Source organism: Styela clava, chromosome 1 (genome assembly GCF_964204865.1).
Source record: "Styela clava chromosome 1, kaStyClav1.hap1.2, whole genome shotgun sequence".
NCBI lineage: Eukaryota > Metazoa > Chordata > Ascidiacea > Stolidobranchia > Styelidae > Styela > Styela clava.
The window spans coordinates 1803990-1831950 of NC_135250.1; the positions used below are offsets into that span (position 1 = coordinate 1803990).

Genomic DNA, 27961 nt, shown 5'->3' on the forward strand with positions numbered 1-27961 from the left:
ATTACATTGGAAAATGTTTGTTAAAATAGGAGCCTTGCGATACGCCAGTTAACTTATATAAACCGGCCAAGCTCGAATCGATGGTGTTTTATTGTTTTACATATATAGCCCATGGTTGGCAGGTGATAACCTTTGAACCGGGAACAATTCAAAGAAGGCGGAAATAATAAACTGCTTATCGCAGCAACACGCAGTTGGCAATGTAGTGCGATTTTGGCGGGAGAAATTATTAACACTCTGGTGACGAGTGACGCAACGAATATCGAATATTTTTCAAATAGCGCGAAGTACATATTTACATTAAATCGACTTTTAAGTTAATATTTCCAAGAGAAAAGTGAATTTGTAGGAATTTTCGGTTTTTACGTTTACTTTTAGGCTGTTTTTATTTCCATAAGATCACGAATTATGAAATTAGAAACCAGATGTAATATACCGATCAATGAGCAGGAACGAATAACCAGGATTCCAAAATACATTGAAAATATTTTCAAATATAGTATGCGGTATAAACCAGTTAGCAGAAAAATTTCACAAAGAATCGTATTTAGTATGCATGACACTTTGGGGGGTACTCCTGAAGTATGCGTACCAAGATGTCGCACAACCTGAACCCTAACCTTGTACAGAACCTGAGTTCAGGTTGTGCGCCATCTTGGTGCGCATACTTCAGGTCCCTTTGGGGTATATTTTAACACCACAAGTATTTTTAGTAGTAATAGTGGGTGTGACTCAACAATTTTTTAATATATCATTCCTAACCCCAACCTGACTACGTCATCCAAAAATTACGTCACTGCTACGTAACAGTAACGAAAAAAGGCCCGCCAAAATATACTGACGGTCGAACAAACGCGCAGACGATAGTGAAGTCGAACATTATGATTAATTTTCGTTTTCGCAGTTTCAGAAATCAATAAAATCCAAATTTTGTCCGCCAATTTTATGTCAAATGCTTAAAACGACAAATTTGAAAAAAAAAATATCCAATTTTTTATCCAAAAACCAAGAATCCACTAAATCTAACTATTTTACTCGAATTTAACTATATTCGAACAATTTTGGACATCGCTCGAGTCCTACCAGTTTTCTACATAATGAACGTTTGCAATACTCGACGCCAAACTTTTTTAGCGTACGAAGTTGCGATTCGATTAGGAAGCAATTGGAACCATAATAATTGATTTAAAAACTTCCCAAGCATGGCCACAGATGAAACATCAAAATCAAGCACTGGCCATCTATGGTCAATGCGTACAAAACTAAAATATTTCTGGCGAAGTAGTCTAGTAATAGAACCCACACGCACAGCGATTTTAGGAGACGCAATTCTCAGAAGAATGCCATTTATGGCGGTGAGAAATAATATAACCCAGAGGTTGCGAAATGAAGAAAAATATCGAGGGCGTCGTAAAATATCAATCATTTCTTTTCTTGACGGGTCTGAAACTCTATACAGTGAAGGAAACTCATTTCTAAGCAAAATTTCGGACGACCACTAAAACTATAGAGAATTATGCGCACTTACTCAGTAGTTAATGCTACGGGCACTCATTCCGATGTAAAGAAGACTCATCTCTGAGCAAAGTTGCGGGCACTCACTCAGCAGAAATAAAGAAGACTCATCTCTGAGCAAAGTTACGGGCACTCAACCAGAAGAGACTCACATATGAGAAAAGTCACGGTCATCCACTCTTAGTTAAAGCAGACTCATCTCTGAGCAAAGTTAAGTTACGGACACTCATTCAGAAGTAAAGGAAACTCATTTCTCTACAAACTTACAGGACATAAAATGATAAAATTTGCTAAAACTAACTTTGAGAGAGAAATACGGTTATGTGCTTGAAAAGTTACGTACGGCCACTGAAAGTCCAAGTGCTTCTGAAACCATGTAAATGATATAGATACAAGGCCTCTCGTGCGGGTACCAGACCATATTGGTTTAGGGGGAAGGCAACAAAGCATAAGTATGAACTAAATCGTATAAAAACTCGTAACATACCAGCTGCGTGATCCAACGATAGATGCGTCAACCCGACTGCCCCTTTCCCACCCCCGACGGGAATCAAATCCACGCCAACCAACTTAATTATTTACTTACCAATATCACATAGTCTTCCGAGATTGGCTTTAGATCCAGAGCACAAGAAACCGCTTTCATGCCTCGCTGATAATTTGCATTGGCAGCCATTTAAGCAAGGGTTAGGAGTACATGGTGTCACCTGTAAAATACAGAAAATACATACATGACGTCACTTGCGTAACACAATATTTGGTGACGTAACATGTGACGTCATATAGTGATCTTAATATAAACGCTGATACACATTTATAATATATGTTACAACAAAGTGAAAACTCTAATCTCGTCCTTTCGAATGTATTATAAAATTTGCTGCCATGCAAAGGTTGTCATGCTGGGTTTAATTTGACTCGTTGTGTGACTCGGCCTTTGGCGGGGCCTGCTGGATGTTACGGTCTAACTCAGGGTAGTCTAAGGTCGTCAGATCTGCGGGCCACAAAATTATTTTTGCATTGCTCGCGGGCCACAATAGTGCCAACTGCCAAGAATAGGTAAACAGTGCAATACAAAACAAACACTTTTATTGTGCAAACACATAGTTATCAGACATAGCCATCCAAGGCTAATAGAATCCGCATTAGATTTTTAGTTTTCTATTGTGAGCATATATTCCCAACCAAAAAGATAGAAAGCCAGATAATAATTTAGACGGTCAAGCACATCATTCAACTTCGCTAGTTGCCTCAGCTAGCCATATCAGTAGTCAATTCAGTGACATTTGTGATGTAACAATGTGATGTAAAAAGATTTTTTCTGATTTATTCTATTACAAAACAACACGAAATGCTATTTTTTGATTACTCTCCGAATGTGACGCGGGCAACAGATAATGAAGCGGCGGGCCACATGTGGCCCGCGGGCCTGGGTTTGGACCACACTGATCTAACTTGGCAATTAGAAATTTTTTAACCCCCCCCCCCCTTTGTGAAAATTTCTGGCTGCGCTTCTGCGAACAGGCCGGGTCTAATTACCTATCTTGGGCATCTCCAAGACGAGTCTGCTTGCTGTGTATAAATACATTACTATGTTGTAGTTTTCCAACGCACCCAACTTAAATATTTATTTGTCATCTCACTATTCTGCATCATAACCATGCCGAATTCAACATCTTGAAACTGGTTTTTATAACGATAATACAGCTTTGCAATACTTCTTTTATTCCACTGATTCTGAAATTCGTTTGAGCTTAATTTTACTAACAAATGAATGCAACCCTCAACTGAACGCTTGTATATCGCGAATGGCACATATATCCGGAGTATATGATTCTGATTAATGTGAGGTTAGACCCAAGACACGTGGTATTGGCTTCTAGAAAAGATTCGAAAGAAGCGCGAACGTGAACTCGCAGCTGCGAAACAATAAAAATACAAATCGTAGTTGAAAACCCATCCGGAAATTGAAGACGTAATAATAATTTTTTGTTGGATTACAATTCAACATTACTAAATACGGATTTGTGACACAATACCTATATTTCTGACGTCATATTTTAAAAATCGTGACGTTCGTGAATCTTATTTGGTTGGTAAAAGAAGTGCCCCCAGCGTGACAAAAATAAAGCAGAAAAGTTAACTCATTAAATAACTGTTACTGCTAAAAAATCGATCGTGTTTTTAATACCGATATTTCCGACGTCATATTTTAAAATTCGTGACGTTCGTGAATCTTATTTGGTTGGTGAAAGGAGTGCCCCCAGTGTGACAAAAATAAAGCAGAAAAGTTTTCTTATTAAATAACTGTTCCTGCTAAAAATCTATCGTGTTTTTGACAATGTTTAATTGCCTGAAGCGTAATTTATAACGGAGTTAATCCATGTCGAAACGTAGATGTTTGTTTACGGTATCACAACGTAGCCTTTTTAGAGATTCGATTTAGACAAAAACCTTCTTAGAAAACGATATTTTTATCTCCACGAAATTTGAACTTGGGCAAAACTCAAACTGAAAAGCTCACCAGTGTTTCAAATGCAGCTATGATTAAACCAACAATTATAGCAAAAAACGTACATGCGCAGATAAACACCGCTTTGGAAAACCGTTTGGAGACAATTTTTTTTTATCATTGCTTGATAATTGGGCGATAAATTAAGCGATAAATAGCCTCGTATTATGATCCAACTAGTAATATTACTAGGAAAATGCAGAGCATCTTTTTAGAAAAACCTCAAAGTGAGCTAAAGTTTGATGTTTTTTTTTATATTCAAACGATTATTATTATTTCGTTATATCATTCTTGCATTGAACACATACGGGACCAATCAGAGAATAAAATGTGATTCGTCTTACAGAAACCAAATTGATGACATTTTCTAATATTATTCAGAAATATGCTAACATTAGAAGCACAACACTTTCATCTTTGAAAACCCGATCATGCGGAAAAAATCAAAGTTAATCAAATAACATGGACAATTAAATAATAATTAATATAAAAGACAGTTCGTTCCGCTGTCATGTCAAAAAGATGCCAAAAAAATTTCCACGCGCAAAAAATACGGCCAAAATGTTTAAGCCATTGTAAAATTTTCAACGAAATATTCAAACTAAATTTCAGCCATTTTAAGGGTGGATCTTCTTTGGCGGAAATATTAACGGACACAGTCGGGACCGCTCATTGGATAACATCTACCGCAGCGACCAATCGCAATTTTTACACGTCCATGTAAATTAAATTCAAATTCAAAAAATTCCATTCCAGATTTTGATTATGACTCAATAAATAAATTACGTCAATACCTTATTATGACCTATCAATGAAAAATCTATAAAAACAATGATTTTCTTACTCATGTATTGTTATGAAACAAAGTATAGAAAATATCTCGTAAATATAATCAGACTATTCACGCGTACGGAATGCAAAACTGCTCAGCGAACGATGACACATTAAACAAAAATATTGCAACATTTTTTTTTGACACGACGCCTTTTGCCCGAACGTGGAACTGCTAGAACAGGAAATTTTTTTCCATTCGGCATTAACTACCCCAATTATCACGCAGTGGGTAAGATGGTGAACATGGGGTTGAACTCTGAACCAGAGACCTGCGACGGCAACACAGTTAAGAATAATGCTTTAACTCAGGGCTCCTCAACGTGACCCAGGTGGACGCTAAGTTGTCATAGCACCCCCTCCTGGCTGTCCAAAATTGAATAGGGTAATAATACCGAGTTGCTAAAACCTTCCTGGCTGTCCAAAATTAAATAGGGCAATAATACCGAGTATGCTAAAATTGAATAGTTCTATTAAGACAGCAAGTGATTTAACTTAGATAGTTCCAATACACACTTAGGGGTTCATATGACTTTGAATAAAAATTTAGTGGTGGACAGCGAAAAAAGGTTGTGAAGTCTTAGTTTAACCGTTGAGCCAGAAGTCTTGTGGTGACTGCAAAGTTTTGGAATCTACCATTTCACAAGCACTCGTCTCGCAAGACTTTAAGAATAACATAAATGAGCAAATGAATAGCTGGTGTTATGTTCCCATGAGCACCACCTATATATCGGGTGTTCAAATCGGAAAATTTTAGTCTTTGCAAACAGATAATTCACTGCGTATTTCCTAAAAAATATACATCGCTTTCATTATCGCCAATTATTTATTCCCTCCATACTAGACTATTCCAATTATAATTTCCTTGCATTTTTGGCAGGGGTGTGCAACTTGCGGCCGCGGACAAAATGCGGCCCACGAGGAAAACTAATGCGGCTCGCGGAGAAGCGCCACTTTTGAATGGTGCCATGCCTTTTTCTGAGCTTGCGCAGAGCGAACAACGTGTGTCACAAGATCAATAACCATAATGTTTGTGTCTGCAACTACTAGAAAGCCTATGCTGAGTAAAAGTGCGGCCGCGGTTTCATCCTGTTATTTCAATCTGGTTCTCCTGTATTGAAGGTTACACACTCCTGCTCTATTGCAACGCTCAATATATCCACCAAATATAGACTGTACCTAAAATTACGCAATATGTCACACATACCCGATCACACATAATTAACTTAACACCACAAGGTTGTTCGTAACCTTGAAAACCGTTGACTAACTCCCCCGTGTAGTTTGCGATTACTCGTCTAGACAACTCCCTTGGCGATAGGTGATATGGAACATGTGTTTTGATAAATTCTTCAATAACTTTCAGATAGAATTTTCGTATTTCGGCCTCCCAATCGAATCTAACATGAAGCCTGGGGCTTTGACAGTTCATCCCCCCAAGCGCCAGCTAAGTATTAGAAGAACGATTTTTTTTTTCAGGGCTTTATGCCGTCATGTATACGTCACTGGACTACTGTATGGCAAGTAGAAGGCAGCTCTTTCTAATGGTAAGTAATTCAAAGCAGAGTTGAATAAAGCGGAAAGTCGCCATGTCAAACATTTCCTCGTCTTGTTAGATTATGTTTGCATTCAGTTAACGTAGGGTAGACACTGTTCAAAAAATCGTTGAAAAAGGGCATTTATAATGAAAATGAAACATAAACTAACTTAATTTAATCGCCGCTAAAGAAAATATCCATCAAGATCTCTAAGCCCAATCTCTTTGACTCGTTGCATCAGATTATATACGACTTGTTTATCTTTCAGAAAATTACAAATTACAACGCGATGAAGGTTCACATAATCGACTTAAAAACCGGTTGGAAAGCCGGTATGTTTTGTTACCGAAATTAGACACCGGTCGTTCATTGTTTGTGGCAAAATAAGCAACAGTTACGGGCGAGATGAGAAAAAAAGTTTGTTAACGAGTTTCACGGTTTCCTGGTAATATACACAGAACATTCTGAAACAAGTTTATGATTGACATTATGGAAAGGATCAGATAAAAAGATCGATTCATAGTTAGGTTTCGCTGCTTTTGCAGGCTAGGGCCAGAATAACTGAATTATTCTATAATCTGAACAAATGATCTTTAACAATGACAGTAGTAATTTGAATGTCTGGATTTTTTCCGAGTAATAATTCTATACAAGAAATATGAAACAAGTCTTATGATTGACATTATGGAAAGAATCAGATAAAAAAATTGGGACCTCCTGAAGTATGCGCACCAAGATGGCGCACAACCTGAACTCAGGTTGTGTACCAGGTCAGGGTTCAGGTTGTGTGACATCTTGGTGCGCATACTTCAGAAGTACCAAAAATTGATTCATAGCGAGGTTAGGTTTCGCTGCTTTTGCAGGCCCGGCTCGGCTCAAATTGATGAATTTTATAACAAAAACAGCAGTAATTTAAATGTCTGAATTTTTTGAACATTAATAATTGGAATTGTTAATGATTAAAATAAAAGTACTGCACATCTTCATGTTTTTTTAAAATAATGTTATCTAAAAATCATCCTCATCCTGCAACTGGTCCATGTCCCCCCCCCCCCCCCCAATTTGAGAATCCTTGCTCTAGCGACATGGCTATGTATTTTAAGCACGCACAAACCTTTAATTAACTAAGCGTAACACCCAATACAGTACTGCGCCTATTTCACTAAGCAGTCCTGAACTCCTCTTTAAAAAAATTTAGGCCAACGATGGCCAAATATAGATGGCATGCTCTTTATTCGTGCCACGATTGCCTACAACTAGTGTTTCAGAATCAGCTCGACGTAGTCTGGACAGCGTCAACACTCAGAAAAAAATATACTGCCGAAAAATTAGTTTACATTCAGTGAGAATTCCAAGTAATACACATAAAACGCAGAAAATACAATCCGTCCGATTTTTTTTGTTTTTAAAGAACCGCTAGAACGCTAAGAGCCACAGTTAAATCGAATTACAGTGGATTATTACGCGTCAGTAAAAATCGTTTGGGGATAAAGAAGTTAGAAGCTAAAGAACAGTTCAAATCCAAGAGCAGTGGCGTAACCGGGTGGGTGGTTTTGCGGGTCGAACCCCCCCCTTTTTTTTTGAAATGTAAAAAAACTAAAATCACTTTTCTGTATCATAGATAGCAAATTCCCGTAGCTTCAAGTTCTTTTTTAGACCCCAAGACTAATAAAAACGCGCGTATTCCAGCATTCGATCGGAGCCGCTAGCTGTTTCGATCTAACTTTGCAAAATAAAATTTTCAGACCCCCCCCCCCCTTTGAAAATTACCCAAGGCTTGAGGGTCGGTACATCCCCCACCCTTTTGAAATGTAAAGCGTTACCCTGTATCATACATACAAATCTGCTCGAAAAGCTTTTCGGACCCTCAAGACAAACCAGGATCCGCATAGCTGTTACGGTCTATCTTGCCTATTTCAGTGAGATTTCAGAATCCTTTCCTTTGAAAATCCCTGGCTACGGCTATGTTCAAGTCAATATATGTCATCCATAAACGTTCAAAATGAATTATTAGTTAACTAAGCCCCAGAACAGATCTTTACGCAAATATCAGGATTCTATAGTCTATCTCGAACATCCTTTCTAGCTCATCGTATCTCAAGACCAATATTATGCCCAGATAGAAAAACTGCTAACTCCTTTCATACTAATTCGTTGGAAAATTAATACGACTAGTAGTCATAACTACAAATCACTTTGCTGGCACATTTGAATTTCGTCCACACCTAATCGTATGCTTAATTCCAATGGCATTCAACTGCTCGAATAAGCCGTAAAATCAGCAGTCAGTTATCAAGTTGTCTTATGACAACACAATAACTTCAAGTGACTCCGTATCTGTTTGAATAAAATATTAACCTTCTCACGACCGATGAGATTGATCAACTCGTTGGTCGCATTTGTACGTTACTACTGAATTAAAATTGAATGAACTTGGTGAAATTATTACAAATTTATTCATCAGTGGTGACGTCATCATAGAGTGATGTCACAATACAAACAGATGAGCACACACATTTAAAAAAACTGTTAGAAATGTACTGGTTGCTTTAAAATTTCATCAACAGCGAAGACGTCATCAATTTACGACGTAACAGCATCAAGCAACCATCCATACATACTTAAAGAATTTTTATGGAATAGCATTTCCTTTCTACCTAAATTTACGGGCGTTATTTTACAAAGCGAGTATATCCTATAAAATTCCTGGCTATGACGTCCCACTATATGACGTCACAACATCAAACTGTCGCCCATACCTAAATTACAACTATTAAGAAACAGCTATTTCCTTGCTACTTAAATCTACACGCATTTTTTCTTCAGCGAGAATTTCCTATCAAATTCCACAAATTTTCAAATTGATAAGCGAAACTGAAAAATGATTCCAGTTCATGCCAAGCTTCATTGATTTTATAACATGCATTATGTCGTCATAGCGTGGCGGAGAATCAAACTGATCTGAAGTTTTTTTGCGAAGTCATCTTAATTGAGAAATAAGATTTTTCTTAAAAATAAAATGAGGTGAATATTACAATAAAACATGCCAAATTGGAAGCCTAGCGGGCTTTTTGTACCAAATTCTATCTTGTATCGTTTCAACAAATATTATTTTGATAATTGCCATCCTTCTGTACAAAGACGCGGTAAATTAAGATTGAGGAACTTCAATTTATTGCAATATTCTGGACGCTGAAGCAATATTGCGAAATTTGCGCGAATAGTGGGAACCTATTACTAGCATAGGTAAATATAATTTTAATAATTTTTTGAGGTAATACGCATTCACTCAAAGTTAAGGAGACTCGTACTCCGAGAGTAGATGCAGGCAAGTGAGGCAGTCAATATTGAGAATGATGGTTCATTGCGCGTTAAGACTGGATTTGAATATTTTTGAGCGAATTTGTGAGCGTTTTTGTTTCTTTTTCTAAACTATGTGCATTAACTCGCTGCGCGTTTTCACTGTGCGATTCCCACTTTTTATTCGAACAAGACACAAATGGCACTTGGATCTAACAAAGGCCTGTAAGGACAAATCATAAAAAAAAAATATTTTCAAACAAAATTAGTTTAATTTCGTTAAACCATTTTTTTCCGCGTTCATAGGATCAAGATTGAGCCAATTTAATTGTCAGATATTTTGCGTCCGAGTCCGTTGAGAGCCTTAAATGTTATTACAAAACAACTTAACGAATCGTTTCAAGTTTTACGATTATACAATAAGTTAAATTACGCAATACGTGAAATATTGCGCTGGTACAATTACGTCACTATATTGTTAATTTTTTTGTCTGCTACGCGGTTCACGACACGCTCTGAGATTATTTTTTCGAAAATCACTGATAGGAAAGTAGCTCTGTATTTAAGAAAGGACGAGAATCTTTTATGATTCATGACAACCATAGATAAATAATGAATAATCTTCAAACGAAACGCCCTTAAAAGCCTGTTCCGAGCAAAGCTCTGGACACCCTTTATTTGTCATAATATTTGCGGAATATTTTGATTAGTTTTTACCTTGCAAACAATTTTATAAATGATGTTTTCCTATGAAAACATTCACTTCTCACTACACTTTCAAGCATGTTTTTGTGGCAATTTACCTTCCACCAAACTGGGAACAGTGTCCAATGAAATTAAGGGGTTCTGATGTTATTATCCGCTGAAAAGGTTGACTATTATTTACGGAGAGCTATAAGAAATGTATAAGAATAAAAATAAAAAAGCATTATGTGACTTACTGATTAATGTCCCTGGTTACATTAAAATTACTTTATTTAACGACTTGGTTGAATTAAACGATTTTACTATGACCTGTCACACTACATGCCTAATAGGATTCTGGTTCTTACAAAAAGTTCGGGGCTCCCGAAGTATGCGAACCAAGATGGCGTACATCGGAATGTAATATGTGTACTAGGTTAGGGTTAGGCCATAATTTTTGGTATAAATACTACGGGAGGCTCTTGGCTAGTCTTTGAACTGATTATAGGACTAAAATAAGGAAAATTGGAAAACAATTATCGCCTAACCCTAACCTGTTACCCATGTTACGTTCCGATGTCCGCCATCTTGGTTCGCATACTTCGGGAGCACCAAAAGTTCTTTATGTATCAGCATATGCTTGTCTAATGCCTTGATTAGAACGAAGGAGTAGAATGCCTCATACAAACAAGAGAGCGATGCTCCAATATATGGAAACGAAAGCCAAAGCGAAGCTGTAGTCTACCTACCTTTAACAGAGCACTGCCTGATCTATTGTGTGTTATATATACGCCTTGCTGTACGGTACGGTGAAAAAAATTCCGATTTTCGCGTAGCACGGGTGTAGCACAATAGAGGTCGAAGAACCGCTACAAATAATTCTTATTAATTTCGAAAACATCATCACACAAAATTTGGAAACGAAAAACGAATAACATGGAGCCGACAAAGTTTGGAATAAATAAAAGTAATAACAGTCTAATGAGAAAAGCGATTTTTTTAACGAGAATTTTTAACATACTTCGTGTCCAATAATCAGAATGCTTTATCTCGAGCTGATTGCCCGTTCGCAGAAAGTCTTCGTTATAACTTCGATTTTGATAATTTCAGATTTCCAAATTTTAAGAAATTGTGGTCTGGAAATTGGTACATTTCTCCATTGGACGGTAATTATCTTGTTAGGCGTTTCTGTTGAAAGATTTCTAATAAATGAATAAAGATCATGCTTCTGTAACGTCACAATATCATCGATCATTAGGCGGGAAAACTGTCATCAATCAATTTGAATTTTCAGACGAAGTTATTCAGGTCACGTGACCGGATGCTTTCCAGAAATACTTTTAATCATTGTGATGCAACAACTTATGATATAATTTTGGAAGAAAATTATCGATTGATTGAAAAATCTCTAAGTTTTCTTTAATAACGCCCTTTTCTAGACAGCTTGCATCGCCGCACTAAAATCAAATTGTCTCAAATTGTGTTTTTCCGAAACCGACTTCTTTGATTCTATGTTATTGTGATCCTGGGCCATCTTTTGGTCTGGGCTCCATAGCTGTACCTGTTTTCAGTTTTGATTTTGGGTTGTGCCTTGTGACCATTTTCAATTTTGACTGTTAGAATCAAACTTTCACAAAAATGAGATTTTTATCAAAACTTCAATATGTGACGTCCTAATTTGGTTATACTGCGGCTGTATAGTGTCACTTAATAAATTTTACAGTGTTATAATATCACTGGAGCCCAATAGACATAACATGGACGACGCGTCGTATAATCTAACATGATTAATACATTCTAAAAATGCTGAATATGGAATATATTCTAAAATAAGATTACCAGGAATTGCCAAACACGTATAATTACCCATTTTAAAGACATTCTGGAAAAAAAATTCGAACTTCTTAATGCGAATATATCCTAAAGAGTCGGGCCCAACAGATAATTGCACAAAGCAGTGCCATTTTTTGACAAAATTTGATAATGCGGGAAAACAATCATAAAACTCGATATAGCAACATGGATGGTAATGGCAACATGATCAAGCCGTATAATTCACTTTTCCAAACACATTCTAAAAAAAAATTTCTCGAATATCTGAGGCTAAATTACTGAATCGAGTCACAGTCAACAAAAGTTCGCCTAAACGAGTGTAATTCTCAAAGACACAATTAAGCAACGATAACTATAATTTCAACGTTATTTTTAGTCGAGCATATTCGAACATTCAAATTATTTTCGTCAAGTTTAGTCTTATATTTAATAACTAATTGAACAAATGGTACCAACAATAAATTGCATAGTTCGCTCAAAGCAGTCATCACCTGAAATAATTTGACTTGAAAAAACTAAACTTTATTGTCAGGTAAGCAGATTGGCGAATTGAATTCCGCAAAGGAGAATTTTTCGAAAAGACACTAAGCTTAGTAAAAAATGGGCGAGGCCGAAAATGAATGTGAGTTAATTGCTTATCTGACAGATTGAACGAAAACCATTGTTTATTGTATCATAAACATACATAACCGCATATTGTGAATCACCATTAGCACTGACATAAAATAAAAAAAATAGCAAAATTACCCAACTATATCAGGTAATATTATACTCCATGGTTTATGGCAAACGATCTACATTTCGTTCCACATTTCATAAAACACTGGCCCGGCATGGTCTGAGATACAGAATATCTTTAAGTTGGACAAGATTATAGCTTATAGCAACGGTTCCTGACCACGGGCAGTTGGATGAGTCACAATGCTAGGCGCAAATTGATTTTACTTTATAAGAAAACTCCGTTCTTCCTAGTTTCATTGCTTGATAAGGTCATTTCACAAGGTGTTTTCAATTTGTTGAGCATGAATTGTTTGAACATAATGGGATTCGGAATCAACCAATCAAAATAACACTTTAAATACCACTGGAATGATGAACAGGGAGCTGTGAGTGTTAAAGCCTTCTGTTTGGGGACTACGAGCCATAAAAGGTCAGACCACTGGCTTATAGCAATTGAAATAACGTTATCCGACCTTATATTCTGAGGTGAAATTTAATCTTACTGTAATTACAAACTCGAATTTAACGATTTTCTCAACAGTACATCCGAGAAATAAACGAACATGCAAATGCTTGTTGAACCCAACGTCACAAAAAGGACTTATTATATGATAAGAACCCGTTTTTATATTAAAAAGTTGCTACTCCCGTCAAGATGGCGGACATCGGAACGTAGTATGTGTACCAGATTAGGGTTATGCAATAATATTAGGTACAAATACTACGGGAGTTACTCGACTAGTCATCGAACTCGTAATAGAACTAAAATAAGGAAACTTGGAATAAAATGGCCTAACCCTAACCTGGTACACATACTAGGTTCCGATGTCCGCCATCTTGACGGGAGTACCAACTTTTTAATATAAAAACGGGTTCTTATCATATAATAAGTCCTTTTTGTGACGTTGGGTTCAACAAGCATTTGCATGTTCGTTTATTTCTCGGATGGAATAGCCCTCTAGCAAAAAATATAATCTCTACTCACTGAAAATTTCAAAGCAATTGGTCCAGTAATCGAAGAGAAAAGCGATTTCTTCAAAACGTGTCAAAGAACAAGAGCAACATAGCAACAAAACGGTCGTTATGTCCACTACGTGTCCAATAAAATAACTGGGACTTCCATATGAAGGGGTGGTAGACATTTTGCTATTATCGATAGAATTATTTGTAACTTATAAATATACGTGTAATGTATTATTTGGCTGACTATCACTGGTATATACAATACTTTCTGTATATTCAAACAAATTTATGTTAAGTTAGAAATTTAGATACGGTGCCTCACCTCAAAGTTAGGGGGGGGGGGTATTTGAAATTCTAGAGAGGGTGTTCTCACATGTTCTCATATATGGATAATATTTTAGCTAACAGAATAAATTAAATTCTCTTATCATTATCTGACATGATTTTATTTTAATTTTTATATTGAAACTCCAAATGAGTTCCTGTCCCCAAATATCTAACGATATTTCCCATATTCTTGACGAAAACCTTATTAAAAAATCATTTCATTCCTATTCTGCAAACATTCTAATACCGCTCAATTTGCCGCTGTAATATCAGTATCAGTAGATACCGACACTGAAGTGGCTTAGATGCGAGTGAATTTGATCAATCGAAAATAAAAAGCTGGGAACATACTGTCACCCTTACTTCTAAGTAAGTGCACATGACTTTGCTATATACAATTTTTTGGGGCTCCCGAAGTATGCGAACCAAGATGGCGGACATCGGAATGTAATATGTGTACTAGGTTAGGATTAGGCCATAATTTTAGGTATAAATACTACGGGAGGCTCTTGGCTAGTCTTTGAACTGATAATAGGACTAAAATAAGGAAAATTGGAAAAAACTTATCGCCTAACCCCAACCTGTTACCCATGTTACGTTCCGATGTCCGCCATCTTGGTTCGCATACTTCGGGAGCACCAATTTTTTTTTATTAAAAATATTGCAAGAGTTGGAATATCTTCCGTGTGATACTAACTAAATTCAGACTTACCGGCGTACAGACAGAGCAGTCAGGCTTCGCTTTGCAGTTTGCTGGACAGGCGCAAGTAGGTTTGCCTTGTACCGCTACGCATTTGTATCCACTGCACTGATGCCCTACGCAGATATCTTTCGGTGTTTCTGCAGAATAACAAAGATTACATATTAACTTTGAGCAATGTATTTAGTGTTCCTATATGCATTTTTAAAAAAAAAATATCTCGTTTCAAAGTGAAATAATACGATTCGAAATTTGCAGATAGAACAAAATAACATTCTTACGCTTTAACTGCCTTTTTCAATAGGATTTTTTATTTTTCGTTCATGCAATTAGCTTTATACACAAAGGGAACACTGTTTAGTTACATGCACAGCACGAGGACTATAAATACAACATGCATGGTACTTATCGGTCTCAATGTGTGTTTAACAAATAGTTGTCATCACTGCTTTACGGCACCTTTGTCCCGCGCTGGTACCGGAATTTATTGATGTTTAAATTGGCCAATAAATGACGTGTGCAAACAGAGGACCTGTCCCCATCGGGTACAGTGCCGGTACGATAATCACGCGGAAATGGGTCAGTGAACCCATGGTAACAGCAGTCGCCTGTCAACTGCGAGTGACACGTGGCAGATTTTGTATGTTTATTGTAATTTAAAACATAAAATACGGGCGGATGAGATCCGTGGTACTATATTTTTTGCCGCCGCTCCAATTTTCCAATATGATTTATTTATTTCTGCATATCATAGGTGTGGCTAAGTTAGGTGGAGCAATGACCCAATTTATTCAAACCTAAAATGAGCAGAATTGGAAAAAGAAACGGTCAGCTATGGCCGCACTCAAAATGTTATTTAATTGCCCGAAAATATTGCCCTAAGACGCGGGCATCTTTGCGACAAATGTACTTGGTCTATTTTTTATCAATTACCTAAACACCAATAGCACTCAAACAGTTATTAAACCGGGTTTATTCAATCGACACTGAAGCAGATCGCCATGGCGAAGTCTGCTTTCCATTACCACCGCAACTCCTACGTCACTGCCAATTATTAAAGCGTGACCAATCAGAATAATCTGATTCCAACGCTAGGCTACCGGTGCTGCAATGTTCCACGACATTGGCAATTCAACTTAAAAGTTACTAAAACCAATATGCGCATTGTATAAATATTAAAATAAAACTTTTACATGATATTTATAATGCACTCACCGCATTCAATTTTTCCGTATTTCACGACTTCGGCAAATCGTCGAAAGCTAAAACTCAACGGGCGTCCACGTTGCCGCAAAACAGCAGCAAATACATTTATTGCAAAACAATGGCTTACTTAAACACGTAACAAATCATTGCCCGGGGTGTTATCGACTTTCGTTTTTCGCGAATATGTCGTAAATTTCTTGTATTTTTACAGTCGTTTTACGGTTCCATTACAATGAATTTTAAGGAGTTAATGTTTTGAATACCATTGGAATACTTTTGCGTTGCTAATTTATAAAATTTATCGGTGAAAGGCGATAAAACTGTAGTTTTGTCTGGGAGGCTGCTTTGTTTATACTAGAACGAGACATAATGAATAAACGTTTTTTCTAAGTTTCTTTGGTTTCAATAAAATTCGTTACTCCCGTAGTATGTGAACCAAGATGGCGGACACCGGAACGTAGTATGTGTACCAGGCTAGGGTTAGACCATAATTTTGGATACAAATACTACGGGAGTCACTTGACTAGTCCACGAATTCGTAATGGAATTAAAATAAGGAAAATTGAAATATAATTATGACCTAACCCTAACCTGGTACACATACTATATTCCGGTGTCCGCCATCTTGGTTCACAAACAACGGGAGTACTCAAAATTCACGAACCTAACCAAACTAAGTTCAAAACGCAGTGTTAGTATGTATGAACAGTGCTGGATTAAGCAAAATAAGCACGTGCTTCGGGCACCAAGGAAAAGCGGGCACCGGAGAAATTTCCGAAGACAGAATTTTGATGGTGTCGAGGTGCTAACTCACTAACAACGGTCTTCCTTTTGTCGTAGGCCGCATTGACGTGGTACGATTTAGGCTTCATTCAGTGGTTGGATTCAGACGGTTCCCACCGGTTCTAAAGGAACCGTCTCACGGAATTTTATGAGATCAGCGAACCGGTTAGCATGGTTACTGTCAAAGTTCTGTTTGTAACAGAACCGGCTGAAGAATATGACTTTTGTGAAGGAACCGGTTGACAAAAAATTTGAATACCACCACTACATTGATCTGATACATTGCGCATTTGTTGCGGTCGTCTAACTCAGGGCTACTCAACTATTTTCACCAAAGGTCCATTTAGAAAACTTCAAGCTTACTGGGATCCGGATATTACAGAAAATTTATTTCATTAAATAAACAAAACTTCAAATGCAATATTAAATTAAATACAAGAGGAATGAATAACTCACAAATATGAATACAAATGTCGCACATCAGTACCAGTACGACAAACTGTGTAGTTGTGTATAAATGGTATCGAACATATTCTAAAACTATAAAACGAGGCTGCCAAAATAAATAAGCAGACGGTCCAAATTGAATGATCGAAAGGTCCGGATTCGGTCTAACTTGGTCGTTTAACTTCGGACCTTGGTCTAACTAAGACAGTGTTTCCAAACCTACTCGACTGAAAAATATTTTGGGTCGCTTGTTTTTTCAACAAAAACCAGAAAGTAACTGATTTTATTGAAGAGTGGATTTAATAGTAATTGTATATATGACAAGTATCACAGCGTAAAAACTTAGCATCGTTTGATTTGTGACCAGAAATATATTACATGCTATTTAATACTCAAGCTTATCCTTGGGTCACGCGATTTTACAAAAATTTTTTTTTTTTAATTTGAGTCGCTTGAAAAAAAGGTTTGGAACCACTGGTCTAAAGCCTAATGCAAGAACGCTCGCCACCGCATCTCTTATTACCCTTCGTGGGATTGCAGGTTCGAATTCCATGCGGGGATGATCATGTGCGAGAGGATTGCTGGACTCCTCGCCGCCGCAGGCTGGTTCACGTAACCGCTGGTCGGTTACGGCTTCCTCCACCATCAAGTCCATGCTTCCGAAAACAAATAGCTGTCTAACTATTCCCATATCCGACCTGGACTGGTAACCGGACGAGAGGCCGTGGTTTGCTATATTATTAAGACGTCTGATCGGTTTTCCTCTACCCCGGGATAAATATGTAAATCCTATCCTATCCTAAGAACGCTCGCTTATTATCACGATAAAACACTTGAATCCCTCTATCGCCATTATTTTATAGTAGTTAACCAAATAAACACTTACTTGTCTTGTCGCAATTTTTACCAGTGAATTCCCCCACGCAGACGCAATCATAGGCATTCAAGGTTTGAACATTCGATTTGCATGTTGCTCTATTCTTACATGGTCCTGGGGCCGGATGACAAGGGTTCGGTAGGTGGCAGTATTCACCAATTTTATCGGGAGGACAGTCTTTGCAAACAATCTTGGAACCACTTGGAATGCAAGTTCCCCTGTTGCTACGACAGAGCTGGCATGGATCTAAAAAAAAATACTTTAGGCAAACATTCACCGCCAATACTCAAGTGTCACATATTAAAGGAGCATTACATATTTTTATAGGGGATTTCCCCTCCTAAATATACACTGATACGCAAAAGCATTTTATGTTTTTGAAGGAATTTATTCCTTCAATGATACATGTATATATATATAATATCTTAGATAGTTACGAATAGGAATGAATAGAAGGTCCCAGACGCCATTTGAACCGATTTTTTTGTAGAGGGCATATTTGGCTATTATCAAAACATCGATTTTTACTTTTATGGCAGCTACTCCAGAGTCCAGACGTCTGCATTATATTATGTAAATACTTGATACACCGATTCCAATATTATAGATTTTAAAAAAGGGTACATATATAAATTGAATAAATTAGATTTCCGAAGTTGGTATAGTAAATTATTGCAATAGCTCAAAAAATACTACACGGGATTGAAAAATGACCAAATTACGGCATTTCCAAAACATAACTGCGACTGATTGTTTGTATTAAGAGAAATAGCATGGAAAACGTATAAAAATATGATAGCTTTATTCGCCTACCTTGTGTTAAACAATTCGTTCCAACCCATCCTGCGATGCATTCGCATTTATAGAACGGCGAAGTCGCTTTTTCTTTGCATGGAGCACTATTCTTACATGGATTAGGAAAGCATTTACTGCAACCATGACGAAGTTTTAAACTGTAAAGAACATTTATAGTTATAAACGATGGTATGATAAGTTTATTACGGTACCGAGTCTTTCGTAAAAATTTCCCAAGAAAATACAGGGCAGGCCAATAGTAGGACAATAGTTATCCACAGTTATTTGGGTCCTCCTGTGTATTGTGATAGCATAGAAGTATCTAATCTGCCAAAGCATTTAGCCTTCCTTTTTTTCAATTGAGGGGGGGGGGGGGGGTTATTAGACCATCATCGCGTAATGATAGTGCTCAAAAAATTTAAAAAAAATTCGATTACCGATTTCCCAGGGAAATCCACAGTAAAGGATTTAAATCAATCAATAAGTATTTCAGTGGCCTCCTCAAGTTCGCTGGAAAATTCCCTTGCGAAAGATATTGTTTGATTAGCCTCTTAATGAACAATAGCTCAATGACGAATATTTTTAAAAATACGATTACCGCGTTTCGTGAATGTCGACATAAACGTCAGTTAATAGCCTCTCAAATCCATACCGCCGGAAAAACGCGATGCTGCCACTTGCACATATTACACACACATTTGCGAAAAACACATCAAGATATAAGTTAGATAATTTCTTCAGAATAAATTATCACTTTCTCTTGAGGTCTGGAAACTCAGGATTGAATGGGAAGTTAATTTTAACTCGTTCGGCTTTAAAAAAGTTACTGCTTTTTATAAGGCTATATACAATTTCTCAAGCTTTCAAGCAATGCGGCAAGGCAAATCAAGTCTTGCGCCAAGTTAGATTCGAATTTATTACACCTTTAAAATAATTAAAACGTACTTTATATAATACTGTTATCAAGCCACATAAAAAACAAAACATTCGCATACTATTAACACAAAATAGCTAGACGTGTCTACCCAGAACAATCTCTCGATAAGCAATGCTAGGTATCAATCCAGACTTTTCTAATATCGTTTCCCAAGCACCGTGCCATAAATACGTGAGATTGTCCACACGAACTATAGAATGAAATTTTCCTTAAAATAATTGGTATTTAAACGGAATTCCCTAATCGATCAATTTTAATCGAAAACGAAAGATTTCCTAACCAGGCCAAATCCCTTACGACCATTCTTCGCATGCAATGCAAATACGCCAAAAGTCAGTGTTCCCATGCGAATAAATTAAACCTGAAATTTCATGTTTGAAACGAAACCATACAGGAATAAACAGTTATTAATAAGTTATATATACAAAAAAGGTACTCCCCAAAGTATGTGAACCAAGATGGCAGACACCGGAACGTAGTATGTGTACCAGGTTACGGTTAGGCCATAATTTCGGGTACAAATAATACGGGTAATAATACTTGGCTAGTTCCAGAACTCGTAATAGAACTGAAATAAGAAAAATTGGAATAAAATTATGGCCTAACACTAACCTGGTACACATACTACGTTACGGTGTCCACCACCTTGGTTCACATACTTCGGGAGTACCCAAAAAATCCATATTTTTCTTAAAATTATTAAACACAATGGGAACACAGATTTGAAAAAATTATAATCGCAGCATGGTGCTAATGTTCCACATCCAAATAAAGATCCTGCACGGCCACGCGTAAATAATATCAAATAGAAGAATAAAGTTAAGGAAGCGCCTTGCTTGCGTAAACATGAATTAAAAGGAAATTATTTCTGTGAAGGAAATAATAATCGCTCCAATTATTGCTGTCAAAATTACCTCCACAATTTCCGGTTTGTCAAGAAAACGGAGTCGGACTTTTTTTTTATCGTCGAAGCTTAGGAGCGATATAAGGTGCAAGCAGTGCCTGGTCGGTTCGAATCGGAACGTTTGACCTAGTTCGTCCATTTTTATTGAAATTACAACAAATATGTAACACAAATACTTTATTACACTTTATCAGGGTGGTCCAAACCCAGGCCCGCGGGCACATGTGGCCCGCCGCTTCATTATCTGTGACCCGCGTCACATTCGGAGAGTAATCAAAAAATCGCATTTTGTGTTGTTTCCTAATAAAACTAATCAGAAAAGTCTTTTGACATATTGTTACATCACTAGTGTCACTAAATTGACTAGTGTTATGGCTAGCTGAGGCAACTAGCGAATGGTGTGCTTGGCAGTCTAAATTATTATCTGGCTTTCTATCTTTTTGGTCAGGAATATATGCTAACAATATAGGCATCATAGAAAACTAAAAATAGAATGCAGATTCTATTAGCCTGGGATGGCTATGTCTGATAACTATGTGTTTGCACAATAAAAGTGTTCGTTCTGTATTGCACTGTTTACCTATTCTTGGCACTCTTGTGGCCCGCGAACAATGCAAAAATAATTTTGTGGCCCGCGGGGCCTACAACCTTGGACCACCCTGCTCTATATTGCTAAGCCACCGCTACTAAAGGATTGCGAAAATAATTGAAAGTTCGGACTTTTCCCAGTTACCCCCAGTTTCGAATGGAACAACAGACACAAAACAATTCCATTTCTATCATAACTTCAGAAGCCCAGCTCGCAAGCGTTTGTAAAAGAACACGCAGCACAATTAGGTGACCTGCTCAATAATCTCACTATTTACATTACATGAATTACGGTATTTGTCTGTCTGTTAGATGCACGTGATATCTCACGAAAGCGCGGTTGAATCTGCTTCAAATTTTGCATGTACATTTATCATATCTCTAGACCAAAAGCCTATTAATTTTGGATGAAATATGTCGTATAATTAGCGAGTTATCAATTGATTAGTGATGGGACATGCGGTGTCGCTAATGAGTCAGAGCGAAGGATACACGTCGCTAGATCGATAAGTCGGCGGCCTCTGATTGCTATCTCGTTATTTACATTACACGAATTACATAATTTCAATTTACCACACTGTTTGACCGACTGACGCAACAAGCTGTAAATACACAGGTCAATTTGCAGCAAGTAATCTTGCATGTAATGGTAACTCGTGTCTTACTTCGCGCAATAATGATAATGCAATCTTATCATGACTGATCCCACTTCCAAAAATAATGAACTCGTAAATTATATTTATGGCTGGGCATTTTCAAATACCCGATGATTTCAGAATCGAATCGAATATTTTTTTCGAATATTTCGAAATTGTTCAATAACAAATAACAAACAGGTGACGCAAAAGAATTTTCATAAGCTAGAGTGCTGGTTCCCTACTTTTCTACCCTGGCGGACCGGTAAAATTAAATTAAATGTACTCGCGGACCGGCAAAAAATTGAAATGACCGGAACAGAAAAGAATAACATATATTTGCGTAATATAATGCAATGCCGGGCACTCAATATGATTCTAGACAAAAAAGGCACACTTAAAAACATTGCAGTGCTGTGCACCCATTATGCGTAAGAAAGGCACGCTTAAAACATCTCACATAAAAAACATGTACATGTATGCCAAATCACGTACAAACATAAATACCTCTAGTGATAATTTGGCTGCTGTTTTGTTTCCAATACAGGGTTGCAAACGAGGCCTCTTAAAAGTTTCCAGCTACACGTAGCTCTGCAACCGCGTGCAGCCGATTTCTTTGCTACGTTTTAAAGCTAATGATGAAAATGTTTTTTCGCAAACGCAATAACTGGTTGAAAATACAGAAAATAGTTTGATTGCTCGATTGCTTAGCGATGGGTATTCGTTATCAAAAGATATCCTAAATTGTGACAGTGATTCTTTATTAAATCTGGACTTTTAAAGTAGAATCACAATTTTAATTCAGCTTTATGCTTTTCGTCGGGTTTATCATATTAATCCTTCTGCATCGACTTCTCAACCGAAATGAATTTACATTTCCATGACAAAGTCGTCGTTAACTTGGCACCAGGCTCGAAATCCTACTGCGTCTGCTCAAAATACTGGGAAAAATCTCGGCGGCCCATGCGTCTCGTGACCAGCTGCAGGCTCGCAACAAGTTTATATCTTACTGGAATATTATACTGTCATTGAATGTTTCCTGGTTTAAACAAAGAAATATGCATAACGTTTTATATGGATGGTCATGTTAATCAGAAAAAGCACACAGAACAGAAAAAGCACGCGTGCCGATTTTTCGTTTTCTGAATTTTGCGAGATTTGATGGAGCGCATTCGCGATGAATCGGAGCCGAAAAAGCGAAAAGTGTGAATACTCGGAGCCAAGATGTCGCGAAAGACGTCGCCGAGATGCCACGAAAGAAGAGAAAGGCGGAAGAGAAAGCGTGATAAACCAACGCAACCTCGTCTTCAGTAAAGCGATCGAGAAGGCGTTAAAACAACTAAACAACGAAATATCTCGCAAAACCGGCAAAAAAGCTTCGCGGACCGGCGGTTGGGAACCACTGAGCTAGAGGACCTGAGTCTTTGATAAAAGGTAAATCGAGTTCATCTGTAGTCGAATCAATAACCCCCCTCCCGTAATCCATATAAAATCACGTCCTATAATAAATAAACGAGAATATTGGTTGGAGACCCGAAGACTTATCGATCGAACTGCGGTTTCCATTCATGACTTCATAGTGACACCGCGTGTCCCATCACTAATTAATTAATAACTCGCTAATTATACGACATAATTCATCCAAAATCACTAGGCATCTGGTCCGAGATATGATGAATGCACATGTAAAATTTGGAGCAGAACCAACCTCGCCTTCTTGAGATATCACGTTCATTTAACAGACATACAGATAAATAAATACCTATCAACATACTTACCGATCTTAAGATTGATTAGTAATAACTTACTTTTCCCGAACTCCAGTAAACGTCGCCAACGCCATTTTTGTCGCCACTTTGAGCGGTGTTGAGTGGGGTGTGGGCATATAGGGAGTGAGTGCAGCAGCTTTTATCCCCCCATCTTCTATAGCTATTGCGTAAGTCTCAATTTTCTTTGACTGCAGCTGCGCTTTTATCGTTGCTGGTGTTACCGTATGAGGGACCAACTCCGAGTCCACTATCAAAATTGCCACCTAGTGCAAATTAGGTTTAAATTATAATTGTTATATATCCCAGTTGCCATTTGAATAGTTTGCTCTGGACAGGATTATTTGGTTATCATTTATTATAAACGGTGACGGTACATTTGAACCCACGTACATTTGAACCCATGCGTATATCCACGGGTTCAATCTATATGCGGGTGCTAAAACCCATGGGTTAGGGTTAGTTTGGGTTTAACTATCCGTGAAACAAAAAAAAATTCATAGGTGCAATAGCATACAGGTGCAATTGTCATGGGTTCAAATGTAATGGATTCATTATAAACAGCAGATAAGAAATAGGAGTGGATATATGGTCATATACAGAAGCGGTGCACTCGGTAAACCCAATTTAAAATTTTATATTCTGGACATTCACCTATCGAAAAAATAACTTTGCTAAAGGTCTGGGGATGGCTTACATTAGCTGATGCGGTATAGTAGGTGTTGGAAGAGATGAGGATAATAACTAAAAATGGTTTACCCTTTAACTAAGTATACAAAATCACGACTATTATTAGTATTGCGTTCACAGAATAAACACGGTGGCATTTACATGAATATAATTTCATTTGATAACTCGCACCTAAAATCAGACTATGGAAGTGCGAGGTCCATCACGGACGTATAGGTTGCGCTGTCCTGAGCTTGAAGTAATTCATGCCTTCTGTCTGACTAGAGCCTTGTTCAGAGCGAACACATAGCAAAATAGAAAAACCTAATATAAATCAACACACCTTTTTTACAGTTGGGTCCGTAACTCTAGATCCAAGGTTTGAAGTGAAAACGTTATTCGCTGCAAATTCAAACATTTTTGCAACATGTACACCGGTTTTCCCCATAGGACGAATCCTACTAATCGCCGTCAGAGCGTGCTCTACGGTGACGCACGACTCAAAATCGAATTGGATATGAGGCGTATACGTGTAGCCCCAAACCGCCAACTGAAACAATAAAAATGACGTTTTAAATATAATTTACGCTTCAAAATTTTGTTCTGATGGGTTAGTGTTCCCCAACCAGGGTTTATAGGCCCCTAAGGGTACACAGAAAATGCAGGGTGACCAAACGAAGAACTCTGGTCATTTGGAACATATTCTATGAACCTCCACAAGTATGCGCATCAAGATGGCGCACAACCCGAACATAGTATGTGTGTACAGGTCAGGATTCAGGTTGTGCGACATTTTGGGGCGCATACTTCTGGAGCACCTAGAGCAGTAGTTCTCAAACATTATAAGCCACGCCCCTTTTTAGAATCCATCAAGTCTCGCGCCCCAGCTCAAAAATAACTAGCTAACAATAATCTACAAAAAATAGATAGTAAGGCAAATATATATATGTTTGATTCAAAAAACATGTTGAAAATACGTGGATGAAACGTAAATACCCAAAATAAAGAAATGTAAATATCCAAAAAAGGCGGGCAAGGATATATCTATCAAATATTTTCTAATAAATTTATCTTCATTTTTAATGAGTTGCACGCCTTCAGCCCCTCCCCCTCCCCAAATTGAGCGGGTCCCTCCGTTTGCGAACCACTGTTCTAGAGCAGGGGCTCCCAGGCTTTTTTCAGGACGACCCCAAAGACATCTTTCAAGTTCCCAGTGCGACCCCAGGTCAATATATATATTTTTCGCGAAACTTTAGAGCTTGTTTTACTGGACTTTTGAGTTTGGTCATGTGATGGTATTAAGTATAAAATAAGCTAAAACCAAACAGTGATGTCACAATAAGCGCCTACATTTTCTATAGCATAAGCATAGAGCGATGGCTATCGGCTTGTATTACAGTGAGCCATGGTACAAACTGCTAAATTTAACATGATTTGTCAACTCTTAGATGTTTTGTACATCCATCCTCTACCATACCTCAGCGACCCCACCAACCCCATACCTGTTTGCGACCCTACCTACTTATCACTCCGACCCAATTTGGGGTCGTGACCCCTGGTTTGGGAACCCCTGTTCTAGAGAGAGAACATAACGTTTGTGCCTCGGATCACTAAAACTTTCGAGGACAATCATACACAAATAGTAGTTCAAGTGTTAAATAAATTTTCTTCGTTTTTTTCTAAAAGTAATTATGAAATTTATAGGTTCTGTTTCAAGGTCATTCTGTACATAACAGTATTGGCCAATTTATATGGAAAAGGGCCCAAAATTCTTGAAGCGAATCATAAGACAAGATATCGAAAGGCTGCGCTTGGATGCGCAGTTTCTGATTCACTACCTAGTTAAACGTGACATTCAAGCATCAATAACTGACGTGGGCCAAATACGGCCAGTTGGGTAATTCAATATGGCCTGCCTGAAGCTGCCACAGCCGAATTTTGATGTTTTTGCTGAAAATAACGAACGGAATTGTTGAAACTGCGATTTAATTTAGTTTCGACACGAGGCTTATTGTTTTCAATATTTGCTTTTGTAAAACTGTAAATATTGTTCGTAAAATGTAAATTTTACGTCACACTTACATGGCCCTCCAGTCCAGATGGGCAAATTTTCTTGTCCCAGATCCAAAAACCTTGCCCCCCCCCTGATTAATAAGGTCTCCAGATCTTGTATTTTTTATTCCTAAGTGTGCTTTTATATGTAACGAGTAAATATCGACTATTCAGCCAAATACAAAATTTATGAATCTGAGATTCGAAAATTTGTTTCGTAAAGTAAGTCTTCGGGAACTTGGCTGTAACTTTGATTGAGATTTGCGAGTATTCTTAGTTTTTGAATAATTTAAAGGCCCAGACTCGAACTGTCGTTTATATATAGACCATTATATTAAAAAAGGCTTAGCCTGTATGAGATCGAAAGGCATTTTTGTTGGTATGTGACGACAACTAGCGGCAAATCGAACTGCGAAAACCTAAAAATTTCGCGGCGAAATTAATTTATATTTAAGCTTGTGCTATGCGCATTCTGGTTTTTGTATGGTTTAAGTATCTTATAATGCAGACATAAATAAATATTAGTAACAAGAGAGCTACGCCCAAATACATTTGACACGTCTGTTCGCAGTACAGTACAGTTCACCGTACCGTTAGATCACAGTCTACAAATATATTCACACCAAGCGAAGCAGTACAGTCGGACACGAAATGGCGTCCGCGAAGCAGTACAGTCGGACACAAAATAATGCCCAATGTCCGCAGAACGTTCGGTGACGTCATAGCAAACAAAAACAAATCTCGCAGAGCTAACAGAAATATTTGAAATGATTGAAGTAATATCCTCCTGGAGAAAAATTTTATCTGTAACCACTGAAAATTTCAGAGCAATTGGTCCAGTAATCAAAGAGAAAAGCGACTTTTTAGATGTTCCAGTAGGTGTCCAAAAGTGTCAAATAACAAGAACAACAACAACATAATACTGAAACGATCGCTATGTCCACTACGTGTCCAATAATTGAGAACTAAATATTATTCATCAGTAATACAGAAAACACAAAGCAAATTATGTTTACAAGGATGACAACATTTTGTCCGGATGGTCTATTGACTTACCCTAACGCCACGAGTTGGGTCCCTTGTTTGAATGTTGAATATCTTCACAACTTCGGACATGTAGTCTTTCAATTTCTTCAAATTGTCCCCGTTCGCCATCGACTCTGAGGCATCGTATATAATCGCTACGTCCAACTTTTGTGATATTGTGCAGCCGTTCCAAGCTAAAATAGAAAGGTATCGGTGGTGTTAAAATGGGTGAGAGTATTAGAGGCGCGATAACCTACTGCACCGAAGTACAGGTAAGGGTTTCGCTCGCTGCTCGACAACCAGCATTGGTTCCTCATAGATGCCCTCACCCAGAAATCCTCATTTCGTGGAAA

The 27961-nt window shown here is 37.6% G+C and overlaps 1 protein-coding gene across 1 annotated transcript in view; it reads right to left on the minus strand.

The window, feature by feature from the left end:
- The window catches only part of LOC120348385 (uncharacterized), a 38149-nt gene that overhangs the window by 9202 nt on the left and 986 nt on the right, over positions 1–27961 (minus strand). The window contains exons 2-8 of the mRNA XM_078116057.1: positions 27639–27802; positions 24874–25080; positions 23904–24127; positions 19050–19189; positions 18246–18482; positions 14936–15063; positions 2102–2222 (exon numbers count right to left, since the gene is read on the minus strand). Coding sequence (XP_077972183.1) covers positions 2102–2222; positions 14936–15063; positions 18246–18482; positions 19050–19189; positions 23904–24127; positions 24874–25080; positions 27639–27802 — 1221 coding nt within the window. The remainder of the gene's footprint in view (positions 1–2101; positions 2223–14935; positions 15064–18245; positions 18483–19049; positions 19190–23903; positions 24128–24873; positions 25081–27638; positions 27803–27961) is intronic.